The sequence below is a fragment of the Pan paniscus genome, chromosome 12 (genome assembly GCF_029289425.2).
Source record: "Pan paniscus chromosome 12, NHGRI_mPanPan1-v2.0_pri, whole genome shotgun sequence".
NCBI lineage: Eukaryota > Metazoa > Chordata > Mammalia > Primates > Hominidae > Pan > Pan paniscus.
In genome coordinates this window covers 54,957,080-54,973,552 of record NC_073261.2, presented here as the reverse complement: position 1 = coordinate 54,973,552, position 16,473 = coordinate 54,957,080, and the positions used below count along the sequence as shown (strand labels likewise).

Genomic DNA, 16,473 nt, shown 5'->3' with positions numbered 1-16,473 from the left:
TGATTATATTACAGGTGCAAATTGAGCATGACCCAGAATTAGAAAAAGAAAGGTATGTTGCTTTATGTTTACTAACACTTTTGTATAGTATTGAGTTTCTGAATTTTATTGCTGTATTTTATAGTAATGGCTCACATGTAGTGAAAAGTTCTGTTCTGCATATTTATTTTGTGTACATATGGGCTTGTTACAGTTTTCTTTTTGGATTCAGCCTGACCTAGGAGTTTCGTTTGTTGCTTTTTATTTACTCTCATTTAAGTATTTACTGAATATTTAGAGTAACTGCATATATAAACAGTTTGAATTAAATAAACCACTTCTTTATAAAATGTTTTAAGACTCTCGAATAACTCAACATCACGAACAGTAATTACATTGTTTTTGTTACATTTTCCTATTCCAAAATAAACACGGTAGTAAAATTTTAACCTTTTAATGTTACTTAATTTCATTGTGTGTTTTGATACTTTTTAAAAACAACTGGGTTGGGGCGAGTAAGTATTTGTCCAAAAAAATTATGTATATAGTTTTGCATTATCAGAGGAATGAAAGCTTGTTTTTCAAAGTCTCCACAAACTGGTGACTTACAGCCTTGTTTTGACCACGTGAAGTACACCCTCTCCTTAATAACTTTCTCATTCTGATGGATATCCTCCTTATCACCACCCTTGTTCCACCAGTTGATGACTTGCCTTTCACTGCTCATTGTAAATCACTGATTTAGAATATTTCTTTTTCCTCCTGTATACTGAGTCATCAATATTTATTAGTCCTTGTAAGAGCGTATATTTGTTTGAAACAGCAGTTTGAAAGTGTTTAAATATGTAAAGTGTTTATTTTATCTGATGCACTGATGTTAAGATCCCTGAAAAACAGAACGTCTTAGCGGATTTTTCTTCTCAGTAATTTTTATAAATTCAGATTATTTTAGTTGATAAAGATGATGAGTACATTAAAATATACCAGTAACATTAAGCAATAGGTTTGCTCTGTGTGTCAGCACAGGGTTATTTAAGTTGTATGTCATACCAGGTGCATTCACATACCTAAGAAATAGTACCACCAGCAGTGTGTGATGTGAAAGCTCACAAAGGGCTTAATAAATAACAGTGCCTATGTAGTACTATATATGTAGACCTAAAGATTGGCCACGATAACTCTGTGGCAAAACCCATTTTATTTCATTTTACGAAGATTTTTTGAGGTCTGCATGAAAAGTTGTTCTCCATAGCAATAGCAGTTGGTCATTGTTCTCCTCTCATTGTTTAGACATAGCTTTTAAAATTGAATATATTTCTTAAAGAATTTACAGATGTATTCAACCTCATAAAACTAATTTTTAAAATTAGCACCAAAAACTTCTTAATTCCCACCCCCCCCCCGCCTTTTTTTTTTTTTTTTTTTTTTACATTAGAGAAAAAGATGTGGGATATGTCCAGAATACTAAACATTTTTTTTGGAGTGAACTGATGCTGAGAAAATACTATTTGTTGTTTTTGTTGTGTTTTTTTTTTAGAGACAGGGTCTTGCTATGTTGCTCAGGCTGGCCTTGAACTCCTGGGCACAAGCTGTTTTCCCACCTCAGCTTCCTGTGTAGCTGGTACTACATGCACTTGTTTTGTTTTGTTTTAAAGCACTTGTGGTTGCCAGTTCATTATGAATATGATACTTTTGTTTATAACTAAACTACTTAAATACTGTTTAGAGGAAACTCGTGGATACATTCATAATTTAATAATTCACACAGTCTGTACTCATTCTGTTGATATGTAAAAAGATTTTATTTATCATCTGATTAAAGCCACAAATAAGAATGCTAAGTGAAAATTTTCTAATTCATTAACATTAGGAAGTGAACGGTTGGCCTCTGAAATAAACACTAATCTTTAGTATTGTGAAGTCCCAGTTTAAGGTTTCTCAGAATGTTTGTCTTTCAGTGTTAACGTTTGTTCTCATGCCCAGCTTTTATTGTATGCTTTTTCTGAAGGCTGTGAAATTCTGGTATTACTGGGATATTGGGGCTGGAGGGAGGAGTGGCAAATGAGATATCTGTATCTCAAATGCCTTTCTGGAATCCTTTTCTGTTCCATTTCCCAGAATATGGCTGTGTTTTCATTTGATCGTTACAAAGAGTGGTTGTTTAACTTTGGTGTTAATGTCATTTATTTGACATTTCAAACTGTCTTTTCAAACTAACTTGATCAATATTGAGGCTTTTTTCCCATATTAGCCAGAAAGCAGATACTAGTTTTGGTAAATGACTTCTCTAAAGAAAAAACTATGATTTGAAAAGACTAGCACACAAGGACAAATATGGAATTAAATAATTCTTCTGAGTAGACCTGTGTTCTCTGTTTCAAGTATGGAACTGCATAATGGTTCAGTTTGTATATAAGATAATAACTTTTTTATTGAAAAACTTGTGAAGGGGAAAGTCTTGCTATATCCTTGAGCCAGGAATCAAGGTCTCCATTGTTATCCTAGCCCCGTAGATGTTTTTACTTAGCCCTAAGTTTCTAAAGTTTTATGTAGGGTTAATATGCAGTACAGTAATGAGGCAGGAATTTGAATATATTCTTCATTATTGGAAATGAGTCTTGTAATTTAAAGACAAAAGCTTGTTTTGAGAAGTAATATTCATATACCTGCTGTAACTGTGAATGTCACTGCTCTTTCTGGTTGTGCTTTGCCACAAATTTTATTTTGAATTGTAAAGATTTGAAACTCTTAAAATTAGCCATTTATATTTTGAAAAAAAGAGGTGTGATTATTTAAAAAAAAAAAACCATTTTAGCATGCAAAGAATAACTTGCACAATGGATAGAATACATATTGATTAAGGTTTAGGGTCAAGAGGTATTTCTCTAATCTGGTAGAAAAGTTTTCTCCTCAGGATGTAATCTTTGGGGCATGAGGGAAGACCAGTTTGGTTCAAATGATTTAAGACCCTGATGTGGTAGCACAACTTTCTTAAATATGGTTAACATCTCAGCACACAGATATACATCATCTTGTGTTGTTAACTGAAGGGTACATGGCCACCCTCTAAGAAGCAGGTCAAAAGGGTTGGCTCATCCTCTCCTTCCTTAAAAAATAGGAGAAGAAAGTCAGTGCTTTTTAATAATCAGGTGTTGATATGATAGGATCACTCTCTGGTGTCTTTCTCCAATCTGCTGCTTCTCATTATATGAATATATTTGGTAAATTTTAATTTGCATTGATAGCATGCTGGGCATTGTTTTTGGAAGCTAAGGTTTTCCTTGTTCTTCTTCAAGAAAACCTCTGATTTGTGGACTATTAATATAAAAATAACTTATTCTGTGTCTACCTCAGTGAAAGTACTGGAATTATAGGACTACTCACTTTTCATATACTTTAGATTTGGGAAGACCATGATGAAATAAGATGAATTACATATACTTAACCATGTATTTCCTCCATTTCTTCTGAATATTACTTACACATTTAAGTTAAATATTAGAATTATACATTATTCTCTTGAATTGGGAAGGTTTATTTTTTAATGCATTTCTTCTTACAGCCAAAGGCAAATATTTATAATAAGACTGTATGTTCACATAAGGTGATTGTATCAGGTTTTGTCACTAGCTTTAAATCCTCAATAGAGTATGTAAAGAATACCTTCCAAAAAATGTTCTAAGTATTATCACTAATAAATATGGTTCTTGGGTAATTAAAAAAATATTTTACATCCAAAAAAAAAAATAAAAAGGTGATGTGATTTAGAGTATGGTCTTTTCCCCAAACCAGTTTCTGTTTATGTTCTTTTTAGGTAAGGTTCACTTATAAAATTTTAAATCATAATGCATGGATCATTAGTTTTATTGTAGAACTGTACACATATTTTATTATTTCAGTTACCACTGTTGGGAATAGGACCTGATAATATTTGAAGTGTCTCAGATTCACATTTGACCTTTCAATGTCAGGGGTTAACTTGACAGAGGAGGGAAAATATTGGCTGTAATTACATGAGCGCAAAAGGAACATATCAACAGTCATAATTTATATTATTTACGTATTTCCAGCAATACATCTTACCCATTTTATGCTGATTGGTTGGATTTCCCAGTGCTTATTACGAATGCATCAGGAAGTCTTAACAATTGGCATCAGCAGGATTCTTTATAATGGTTGAATTCTCATCATAGTTTGATTTTTGTTTGTGTTTTTGTTTGTGTTCTTTTTGTTTGTTTTTAAATACTTTTAGCCCTGGCTTGAAAAACAGTCCAGTTGATGAAAGTGAGGTGCAAACAGCAACTGATAGTCCCTCTGTTAAACCTAATGAGCTTGAAGAAGAAAGTACTCCCAGCATTCAAACAGAAACTTTGGTACAGCAGGAAGAGCCTTGTGAGGAAGAACCTGAAAAAGCAACATGTGATTCTGACTTTGCTATTGAAACTTTGGAGCTTGAAACTCAAGGAGAGGAGGTCAAAGAAGAAATTCCTCTTGTAGCATCCGCTCCAGTCAGTATTGAACAATTCACTGAAAATGCCGAGGAGTGTGCTTTAAATCAGCAGATGTTTAACAGTGACTTGGAGAAGAAAGAGGCAGAAATTATTAACCCTAAAACAGCATTGTTACCATCTGACAGTGTGTTTGTAGAAGAAAGGAACCTCAAAGGAATTCTAGAAGAATCTCCATCTGAAGCAGAAGATTTCATTTCTGGAATTACACAGACTATGGTAGAAGCTGTAGCTGAAGTAGAAAAAAATGAAACTGTTTCAGAAATATTGCCATCAACTTGTATTGTGACGTTAGTACCAGGAATTCCCACTGGGGATGAGAAGACAGTGGACAAAAAGAATATTTCTGAAAAAAAAGGTAACATGGATGAAAAGGAGGAGAATGAATTTAATACTAAGGAAACCAGAATGGATCTTCAAATAGGAACAGAGAAGGCTGAAAAGAATGAAGGTAGGATGGATGCAGAAAAGGTGGAAAAGATGGCAGCAATGAAAGAAAAGCCTGCAGAAAACACTTTATTCAAGGCATACCCAAATAAAGGAGTGGGTCAGGCTAATAAGCCTGATGAAACTAGTAAAACTAGTATTCTGGCTGTATCAGATGTATCTAGCAGTAAACCAAGCATCAAGGCTGTTATAGTCTCTTCTCCTAAGGCAAAAGCTACAGTTTCAAAAACTGAAAATCAGAAAAGTTTTCCAAAATCTGTGCCCAGAGATCAAATAAATGCTGAAAAGAAACTTTCAGCCAAGGAATTTGGTCTGCTTAAACCCACAAGTGCCAGGTCAGGCTTGGCAGAAAGCAGCAGTAAATTCAAACCTACTCAGAGCAGTCTTACCAGAGGAGGCAGTGGAAGGATCTCAGCCCTGCAAGGCAAGCTTTCTAAACTGGATTACAGGGATATAACAAAACAATCTCAGGAAACAGAGGCTAGACCTTCCATCATGAAACGGGATGACAGCAACAATAAGGTGAGGAGGGTAGGAAGAATGGCACAGTGTGTCTTTGAAGTGATTAGCTCCGCTGCTGTAGCTATGTAGTAGGAGATGTAATTTTGTTTCATACTTTCATCTCCTCACTCTACCCCGGAAGCTCCCATTTCCTTTTCTTAAATGATTCCATTGTTTAAGCCAGTAGATATTCAGAGTATTAAACTCAAGCTCATAATTTATTGACATGTTTGAAAAGCATTATTTGGATACAATTTGGAAATAACTGTGGTTTAAAAAAAAAAAAAAAGTCTGCAGTGAATCTCCTAAGGTGATTTACCACTCTGCTTCTGAATGGGAAACTGTTTCCTCTCTTAAATTGAAGCTTCCTTTATCAGGTCACTGATTGCCTAACTAGACATTGTGGGACGAAAAGATCAGTAAAACTGAATTTAACTACAACTTGTAGAGACTGTGCCTATACTGTTTAGTGACTGTTGACTTAGTTTTGTATACATGTTAAATAATTTGCATAATTGACTGTATTTGGGTAGTGTTTACTGGTTTTTTTTTTTTTTTTCCAGAGCATTAATAATATGGTTGTAAATTCCGTTTTTCTGTATTTCTTATTTACTATTTCAGACTTTGGCTGAGCAAAACACTAAGAATCCTAAAAGCACTACTGGTAGAAGTTCCAAATCTAAAGAGGTAAAAAATAGATCACAGACCCTAACCCTTCTTTTTCATCTCCATAGCACAGTTCATCTATCTTATAACTTGTGCCTGCCTTAACAATGTTAGAGACTAAGAGTATAGAGCAAGGGATAGGAATGAGATGTTTTGTTTTTAACTTATCTCTAATCCTACCATTAATTTACTTTTTGACCTTGAGCTAGTCTAAACACCTTGTGTTTTCTTGAGGCGGGGGGAGCGGGCAAAATGTTATATGGGGACAGAAAGAGAGTAGAGTAGGGCAATACCTCCAATCTCATATTGACAGGAATAGGTTGTAGACACAGAAAAAAAATTTATATATGTAAAAGAGACTGACATTTGACTTGAGTCATCCTCATTTTGTTAAAACAGGTTATCCTTTTGGCTCTAATTTAACCTTAAGTGGATGGTCTCTAAGATTAACTTTACTGGTACGAAGTTCTGTTGTCAAACATATTTTATATTTGGTTGTTATTTAAGGTTTTTACCAGTCATAGAATTTTTTTCAGTCATTTTACTTTTCTTACCTGGTAGGGGATGGATTTGGGCCTATGTTGTTGGGGCAAGGAGAAATGTTACTAGTTTTAAGCAGAAATAAGGATTATGGCTACTAAAGCAGAAGTAAGGATTATGGCTACTAAAGCAGAAGTAAGGATTGTGGCTACTTCAGTTTGCTTTGTTAATTTGATAGTACAATCGCTTGTAGATATTCTCCCTAGAAATTACAGGGTACATATTCTAATGTTGTTATTATATATAATAGCAGTTAATCATTAATAATATACTAAATGTATAGGAGCCCTGGTAGGAATTTATCTTCTTTACTATTGACGGCATTTAAAAAAATTACGGATACTGTTGTTTTCAAATACAGTTATGTTAGTCATTGAGTCTTAGTAATAATTTTTTCATACAACTTTCTCAAAATGTAACCATTATATTTCTTTTATCATTATTAATATTATTATTATTTTGCAACGAAATCTCACTCCTGTCCCCCAGGCTGGAGTGCAATGGCGTGATCTCAGCTCACAGCAACCTCTGCCTCCCAGGTTCAAGTGATTCTCCTGCCTCAGCCTCCCGAGTAGCTGGGTGGCATCTGCCACCACACCCAGCTAATTTTTGTATTTTTAGTAGAGATGGGGTTTCACCATGTTGGCCAGGCTGGTCTCGAACTCCTGACCTCAGGTGATCAGCCTCCCAAAGTGCTGGGATTACAGGCATGAGCCACCATGCCCGGCCTGTATTTCTTAAAATATGTATTCTATATATAATTAATTAATGTGTAATCAATATATACTGATAAATGGAACAGCCTAATTAGCTGTTTACTTTCTAACTATATTTGAGGTGCTTTTAGAAGTCCAGTAAGTCTTCTAGAGCACTTATTAGATGTTTGACATATGGAACAGTAAATCCTTTGTATTGTCTGACAAATACTTTAAATGTATTTTTATGTGTCATACTTCAAAACTCATCATTTAGGAAATGTAATCTTATTGAATTTAAGTAAAAGTGGAATTAGGTTGATACTGTTAGAATTTTACTTTTGGCTTATACTTTGTGAATTATAGCTGGGTCATTTGTGGGGCTTTAAAAAAAACAACTCTTAATTTTAGCCTTTAGGAAACCTAATTTGCACTGAAATTCTCCCAAATGATCTGCATGCACATTTATTGTGACTATTTGGAATCTAGCCAGTGGTCAAAATTTGTTTACAATACTATGATTTTTAACTTTCCAACAGGAGCCATTATTTCCATTTAATTTGGATGAATTTGTTACTGTGGATGAGGTTATAGAAGAAGTGAATCCTTCTCAGGCCAAGCAGAATCCACTAAAGGGAAAAAGGAAAGAAACTCTCAAAAATGTTCCTTTCTCTGAACTTAACTTAAAGAAGAAAAAGGGGAAAACTTCCGCTCCTCGTGGTGTTGAGGGAGAACTATCTTTTGTAACATTGGATGAGATTGGGGAAGAGGAAGATGCAGCTGCACATCTAGCACAAGCTCTAGTCACTGTGGATGAAGTAATTGATGAAGAAGAACTAAATATGGAAGAAATGGTAAAAAATTCAAATTCACTTTTTACATTAGATGAATTAATTGACCAAGATGATTGCATTTCCCACAGTGAACCTAAAGATGTTACTGTTCTGTCAGTGGCTGAAGAACAAGATCTCCTCAAACAGGAACGCTTGGTAACTGTGGATGAAATTGGAGAAGTGGAAGAGCTACCTTTGAATGAGTCAGCAGACATAACTTTTGCCACTTTAAATACTAAAGGAAATGAAGGAGATACTGTAAGGGATTCCATTGGCTTTATTTCTTCTCAGATGCCCGAAGACCCTTCTACTTTAGTTACTGTAGATGAAATACAAGATGACAGCAGTGATTTGCATTTAGTGACTTTGGATGAAGTAACTGAAGAGGATGAAGACTCTCTGGCAGATTTTAACAACCTTAAAGAAGAGCTTAATTTTGTTACTGTTGATGAAGTTGGAGAGGAGGAAGATGGAGATAATGATTTAAAAGTTGAGTTAGCACAAAGCAAAAATGACCATCCCACAGATAAAAAAGGGAATAGAAAGAAGAGAGCTGTGGACACAAAAAAGACAAAACTTGAATCCTTGTCCCAAGTGGGTCCAGTAAATGAGAATGTTATGGAAGAAGATCTAAAAACCATGATTGAAAGACACTTAACAGGTAGATACTTGGAAGGGGTAGTCTTTCTGTTTTATGAGGGGATTACATTTAAAATTAATTTTAAAATACATGTTGTGGCATTACCAATAATGTCACCCAGTATTGATATTAGAGGCCAACAGACAGTTAAAGTCAACAATAAATTTTCCAAAGAAATGTGTACAAGTTTCACAGTTTTTTAAAGTTTTACAGCAGAACTTGCTCCAGGTTATACTTCAAGAAAAGATGACAAAAAAACAGAAAACAAACTAAAGTAGCCAAATTAGAATTGGAATGAAAATGATATATTTGTATTGTGGGAAGAAGACAACTTCTGATAAATAGAAGAACATTTACATGAGATTACCTCCCAGTTTTTGCTTAGACTTAGAATTAAGAACTATTTATAAAGGAACTATTTGATTTTAAAGTAATATTGTAATGATACAGAATAGTAGGGCAGCTCACTTTCCGAACTTGAGGGAGATAAACATAATTTCCATTAAGAAAATCTTGAGGCCATGTATTGTGGCTCACTCCTGTAATCTCAGCACTTTGGGAAGCCGAGGTGGGAGGATCGCTTGAGGCCAGGAGTGCGACACCAGTCTGGGCAGCCTAGCAAGACTCCGTCTCTACAAAAAATTTAAAAATGAGCCAGGCACGGTGGCATGCGTCTGTGGTCCCAGCTGCTTTGGAGACTGAGGCGAGAGGATCGCTTGAGCCCAGAAGGTCGAGGTTGTGGTGAGCAATGGTTGTGCCACTGCACTCCAACCTTGGTAACAGAGTGAGCCACTTTGTCTCCAAAAAGAAGAAAAAAAACCTGAAAGATTTAACTCAACTAAGAATAAAATACTAGGAAGGTCCCACAGGCTTATGGAACAAATTAGAAAAACATTTATGGACATCCTGGGAAAAGAAGTTAGAAAAGCATAGTTACTTGGAAAATGATAACTGGGAACAAAAGGAAATGCTTAGATTAAACTGATTATTTTAAAATAGAATTCTTCTATTTTATATTAGCAGTAGGCTTCCCTCCCAAATTTGGGTATTTTTTGCAAAAATGTATAATGTTGATTCAGACAGTATAATATGTTTAATTTAAAGCAATTTAAATACTGTTACTAGAGCAATAAATTAGGACTTTCTTTTTAAAGCTAAAACTCCAACCAAGAGAGTTAGAATTGGGAAAACTCTGCCATCAGAAAAAGCTGTTGTGACAGAACCAGCAAAAGGTGAAGAGGCCTTCCAGATGAGTGAAGGTAAAGCAGGATTGTTGGAATGGGAAGGAAAGTTACACAACACAGGAGAGTAGTTGAAGTTTTAAAGATCTGTCTAAGAAGAAAAGTAGAAAATCAGTGGAATAGAGCAGGGGTGGGAAAAGTCAACTATAGTTATTAGATGTGGGTAACATTTTGATCTTTGTAATGTAGAGAGAATGGATTATTGACATTAGAATGTGACAGATTAGAGGAAATGATCCTCGAAAGGTTTTCTGACCATGTTGCAGCATCAGATAGAAATTATTTATTAACTAGCTATTATTTGTGGACCTTGCTTTGTTGATGCTTGTCAGCAGCCAGCCAATGAATTAAACAAGAAGCCTTAATAGCGTTTATAAAATTTAACTTGAAACAAATAAGGAAGTGTCTAGTGAGAAAGAACACGTTAGTCACTCAGCAGATACTTGTCATATTGTATTGGGTATCCTTCATAACAATGTTGAAAAGGGTAGACAAGAAAGTACATAGCTCTTGCTCTCAAGGGGTTTATTGATTCAGAGAGGTTAAGCAAAAAATCACCTTGCCAGTATGATTTAAATAGAGCACTGTAAGGGTATGGCTTTTACCATTCTCTTTGTAGCACCCTCATTGCCCTCTTTCTTTCCTATCCTATCTTCTCTAAGGAAAACTTACCAAGTATGATTTGGTCCAAGGATTTCAGGTGGGCTCTCAGTGCTGCTCCCAATATATTAGAGGTCTCCTTCCTTTACTATTTCCTAACCAGATGTAAAATTAGCCTTTTCCCCCCTTCTACATCACCTAACCCGTTTCTCACTGGATGTCCTTGCTTTCGTTTTTATTTGCCAGAGTAAATCTAGGATCTCCCTTGTCTGCCAACTTATATTTTGCTTTATACACATAAAATATAAAATTTGGCCAAGTTTTTCCCGTGAAAGAAATATCCCTTTGACCTTGAAATCTCTCTAGCTCCTATCTTTTCTACTTGCTTTTAGAGCAAAACATCTAGAAAGAACCACCTACTTTTACGTCTTAATTTCTCATTGAACTGAATGTATTTTGGTTTCTTTCTCCTACCACTTTCCTGAAAATGATGTTGATGAAACCCCCATTAGGTTGTTGTCAAACGTGATTTTTTAAAGTGTTTTCTTCTTAAGTTAGTCTTACTTGACTTTTCCACATGATTGGTTACTTTTGATTATGCCCTCTCTTGAAACTCTTTGCCAAGTCATGGTCAAGTGGGTATTCCTTCTTCCTTGTCTATTCTTTCCCATAAACAATCTTTGATAACCAAGCTATAGGTGGTGGTTCAGTAATTAGGTTCTCGCATGATTTCATGAGGTCACCCCCCGACTTCAGAATTTCTGTATGGTAGGGCAACCTTGGCAATCAGCTTGCTTAGAACTACCTCATTGCAACTGAGTAATATAAAAGGATGATTTAGTTACTGCTTACGTAACAATATATTTCTACTAATGAACTATGTTTTGACAAAAGGACCTAGCTTAAGAAAAAGTCATTTTTCCACACAATTGTAAACTTAAATCATTTATTTTAATCTATTTTAAATATATAATTTTAATATATGTTATATATTATTAAGATAAATGTGCCTTTGGAGTGGCAGGAACAGATATGTTTGGGAAAGTTTATTACCCTGATGAAGAAATAAACAATTATAGAAAGAGATTGGAGGCAAGGAAACCAGATTGTTTTAACCATCAAGTTAAGAAAAGGAAGATACGTTTTTCTTATTGATTGTAGGACTTGATGATCAGTAAAGTGTGAGGAATAAGAGTAAGTAATGATTTCAGAGTTCCTTGCCATCCCCTCAGGAATACTAAAGAGTAGCCCAGATGTATGGAGGGAACACTGAACTTGAAGTCACAAAGTCTTGGTTCTAGCCTGTGTCACTCACTAGCTATGCAACCTTGGGCATATCTGTTTATTACCTCTTTTGATTGTGCTTTCTCCATCTCTGAAGAAATAGGGATGGGTTAATAATGATTTGACGTGCCTATCTTACATGAGGTAAAAGCTAAATGAATGATTATATATGTAAAAGGGTTTTGTCAAGTATTAGGCAACAGTAAGGCATTTCAGCTACTGAGGGTAATCAGAATTGCTTGGAATCAGTCCATTTTTGTCTGTCCCCAAGATCATAGTATGCAGAGTCTGCTAACATTGAGTGCTTCTTACGTGTTACTCACTTTGGTGGGCTTTAACATTTATATTAATAATTTTACTTGTGATTCTAACAGGGGTCTTAGGCTATCAGTTTAGGCTCAATTTTCTAGATTGGAAGGGCCTCAGTATTGGGCCATAGAATCAATTTCTGCTGGTATCCTTTTCCCTTAATCTCCACTCTCTGCTCAGCTTAGCACTTTGCATATATAAGTTCTCTTGCCAGTAATGATAGGACTTGTATTACTCGTTAAATTCTGCCTGGAACATATATAAATAAAATTTGCTGTTAGCTTTAGACCTATATTCCTAAATCCATTTGAATGGATTTACCCATTTATTCCTTACATTAAAGAATCTTGGAGAATATTGTGCAAAGAATGGCCAGATGGGATTAACAAAGGGAGGTTTTCCCTGAGAAAGAAAAAGGTAAGAATTATCCAATGTTAACTTTACAAAGTCTGTAAATCTATTCTGAATAGCTTTTTTTCCTCGAAAAATTTTAGTTGATGAGGAATCTGGATTAAAGGATTCAGAACCAGAGCGAAAACGCAAGAAGACTGAAGACTCTTCTTCAGGCAAATCAGTGGCGTCTGATGTCCCTGAGGGTAAAGTTAAAATGACATTTTTTTCTTACCCATATGAAATTTAAAAGTCGGCTGGGCATGGTGGCTCAAGCCTGTAATCCCAGCACTTCGGGAGGCCGAGGTGGGTGGATCACTAGGTCAGGAGATTGAGACCATCCTGGCTAACACGGTGAAACCCCGTCTGTACTAAAAGGTACAAAAAATTAGCCGGACGTGGTGGCAGGCGCCTGTAATCCAAGCTACTCGGGAGGCTGAGGCAGGAGAATGGCGTGAACCCGGGAGGCGGAGCTTGCAGTGAGCCGAGATAGCGCCACTGCACTCCAGCCTGGGCAACAGAGTGAGACTCCGTCTCAAAAAAAAAAAAAAAACAAAACACCATAATAAGTATTCTATTGTTTAGGTGAGTAATTGGGTAACCTTGGCTGCACTGTCATTTTATAGTGGAAATTTGCATGTTTTACACAGTGGCATTTTTGAAGACAGCTTACTGGGCTGTTTTTACCTGAGAAGGATATTTTTACCGCACTCTTGAAATCTGGGATGTATCTCCTCTTTTATTACTGGTGCTTTCTTTGCCACTCTGGTGAGAATTGAGTTATATTTGCCCAGGCAGAAAGTCACTCCAGTTAAGCAGAACATGCAGAAAATCTTTGCTAGCCGACTTTGTTCATGGTCAGCTAAGGTGAGCTGAGGGAGACCTTATTCAGCCACCATACTCCTCAATCAGACAGTTGCCCATCATTCTACCTCTTCTCTCTCTTTTATTTTAATGGGATTCCTAAGAGGTTTATTTTTATTATATTTTATTTTGAGACAGGGTCTCATTCTGTCAGCCAGGCTGGAGTGCAGTGATGTGATCTCAGCTAACTGCAACCCTTTCCTTCCAGGCTCAAGCAATCCTCTCACCTCAGCCTCATGAGTAGCTGGGACTACAGGCGTCTGCCACCACACCTGGCTAATTTTTGTATTTTTGGTAGATACAGGGTTTCACCTTGTTGCTTAGGCTGGTCTCAAACCCCTGAGCTCAAGCAGTCTGCCCGCCTTGGCCTCCCAAAGTGCTGGGATTATAGGCTTGAGCCACTTCTCCCAGCCAGAGGTATATTTTAGACTGTTAGGTTCTTATCTAATGACTTGGTATTCTGAAGGATTATTGAACAGTTCTTTGTTATCCGAAGATTCTCCTTGGGAATCTATTCAACTTGGCATTATATCAAAGCAGTGGCATACTGGCATTCCCTAGAGGTTCTGGAATAGTATAGAATATGTTAACGAAATAAAGACTTAAGTTTTCTGATTAAAATTACTACTATTGATCTCTAAATTTATAGCAGTGTGTACTCTTCTTATATTTAAGTATATACTGTGCTTAATATTTTTGTCGTGTTTAAATAAATTGATGAAGGCCAGTTGTGGCTCACACGTGTAATCCCAGCACTTTGGGAGACCAAGGCAGGCACATCCTATAGGGGAGGTCAGGAGTTCGAGACCAGCCTGGGCAACATGATAAAACCCATCTCTACTAAAAGTACAAAAGTAGCCAGGCGTGGTGGCGCACACCTGTAATCCTAGCTATTCGGGAGCCTGAGGCAGGAGAATCACATGAACCCAGGAGGCAGAGGTTGCAGTGAGCTGACATCGCGCCACTGCACTCCAACCTGGATGACAGAGTGAGACTCCGTCTCAAATAAATGAATAAATCGATGAACACAACTGGAGATTAATTATTGCTAATTTTCTTCTTGTCTCTTCTTATCCTCTAGAATTAGACTTTCTTGTACCTAAGGCTGGATTCTTCTGTCCAATTTGTTCCCTCTTCTACTCAGGTGAAAAAGCAATGACAAATCACTGCAAGAGTACACGTCATAAGCAAAATACTGAGGTAATTTTAAAAATTCTTACAAAATCTTGAGGTGTTGTTATTGTCTTAGAATCAAATTATTTATCTCCCCAAACATACATTTCCCCCCCCTTTAGGAGAATGTTTATGCCAGTTTATTCCTCTTAAGTCCTGTTTTCTCCTTCAGTGTACCTTGCCTGTAATTTCTAGTCCTTATTCCTTTTCCTTGAACAGCAACATTTGCCAGAGTAGATTCTGCAGATCACTAGTGTCATATGACACTCCATTATTAAAGTAAGAAACTGCATATTTTGATGCCCTCTTGTCATGTAGACATTAGCATATTAAAGTTTCTGAATTGTCTAGCCGGAATGAATCCTGCTTAACTTTATGCAAACCATTTATTAAACTGATTTAATCACAAAACCTTTTTTAAATTGTACACATCTTTAAGAAGTGTTACTCTGGAGAATCATCATTAACCATAATTGAAGTGGTGACTCTAGTTCCTGCTGAATATTTGAGGGTTTTGTACATCCTCTCTGTTGAATTTGTGGCACAGACACTCATCTAACATTTACTGAGCTGTTCTATGCTGGAAGCTTATTTAATCTCCTCATCAACTTCATGAGGTAGATGCTATTATTCCAATCTTAAAGATGAGAAAATAGACTTAAGGAGGTTACGTATCTAAACCCAAGGTCACATAGCTAGTTAGTAGCAGACCTAGGATTTGAACTCCGCTCTATTTCATTCTAGGCCCAAGCTCTTATACATTGTGCTTTGCTACCTGTGTGCTTAACTTAGTTCATCATGTCACTTTTCCATTTAAAACCTTCTAGTAGCTTCATATTGCACTTGGTCTAATATCCAAACTTCTTATTTTGGGTCTTCAAAGCCCTGCATGATCTGATTTCTTTTCTACTTCTCTGAATGCTTTCTGTGTTTTAGCTTTTCTGGCTCTCCTTGTTCTGTTTTTCATACATGAGAGACCCATTGCTGCCTTTGCACCTTTATATTGCTGTTCTTTTGCCCCTTCCCAGTCCTACTTGCATGGCCAGTTCTTCATGTGTTTCGTCTCAAATATCAGTTCCCCAGAAAGGTCTGCTTAAGAAAGACCTAGCTAAGTAGAACCCCAAAAAAAGTTCAGCCTCAATTACGTTGTTGCACTGTCTTTAAAGTGCTTACCACCGCCCCCAAAGTATTTTATTTTTTTCTTTTATTGTTTCTCTTCTCCCATTAGAATGTAAGCTTTATTGTATAAAAGATTCTATCTGTATTGTTGCCCACCGAATCCTCAGGCACCAAGTGTAATACCTGGTGTGTCATAAACATCAAATGACTGATGAATGAAAGGAAGAAATGGTTATATAAGGCACTGTGTTTATAATATTTTGTTGGATCAGTTTCTTTTAAATTATAAATATACAGTAGATAAGTTTGCACACATAGCAAAATAACGTCTAATAAGTATTTTATATTGCAAATTGCTTTTAACAGAAATTCATGGCCAAGCAAAGAAAGGAAAAGGAGCAGAATGAGGCTGAAGAAAGAAGCTCTAGGTGATTGGGGGAAAGGAAAGAATTCACTAGAAATTTGTTTAGGGTCCAGTTGATTTGTGTATTTTTGTTATCATTTAATTTGTAATTTTCGTTTCAGAAGCAAATATTCGTGTTGTACAAATTTCTGATTGCCCTAAATGTAGAGAGACTGATGGGGAAAGTATGATGGGTTTGATTTTTATATCAAATCATCAGGCATGGAGAAATATCTTTTAGAAGTGTTAAAATAAATGTTCCTACTGTATATTTAAAATAC

At 36.1% G+C, this 16,473-nt stretch overlaps 1 protein-coding gene across 6 annotated transcripts in view; it reads left to right on the top strand.

Annotated features, from left to right (window-relative positions):
- Nucleotides 1-16,473, top strand: part of ZNF638 (zinc finger protein 638) — a 155,474-nt gene extending 139,001 nt beyond the window's left edge. For 5 of the 6 annotated variants that reach the window (XM_008960272.4, XM_055107806.1, XM_008960275.5 and 2 more), the window contains 8 exons: nt 15-52; nt 4,232-5,456; nt 6,057-6,122; nt 7,876-8,830; nt 9,964-10,068; nt 12,738-12,839; nt 14,579-14,697; nt 16,156-16,473. In XM_008960272.4, coding sequence (XP_008958520.1) covers nt 15-52; nt 4,232-5,456; nt 6,057-6,122; nt 7,876-8,830; nt 9,964-10,068; nt 12,738-12,839; nt 14,579-14,697; nt 16,156-16,221 — 2,676 coding nt within the window. In that variant the 3' untranslated portion in view covers nt 16,222-16,473. The remainder of the gene's footprint in view (nt 1-14; nt 53-4,231; nt 5,457-6,056; nt 6,123-7,875; nt 8,831-9,963; nt 10,069-12,737; nt 12,840-14,578; nt 14,698-16,155) is intronic. The other variant, XM_008960274.3, reaches the window with a different exon arrangement.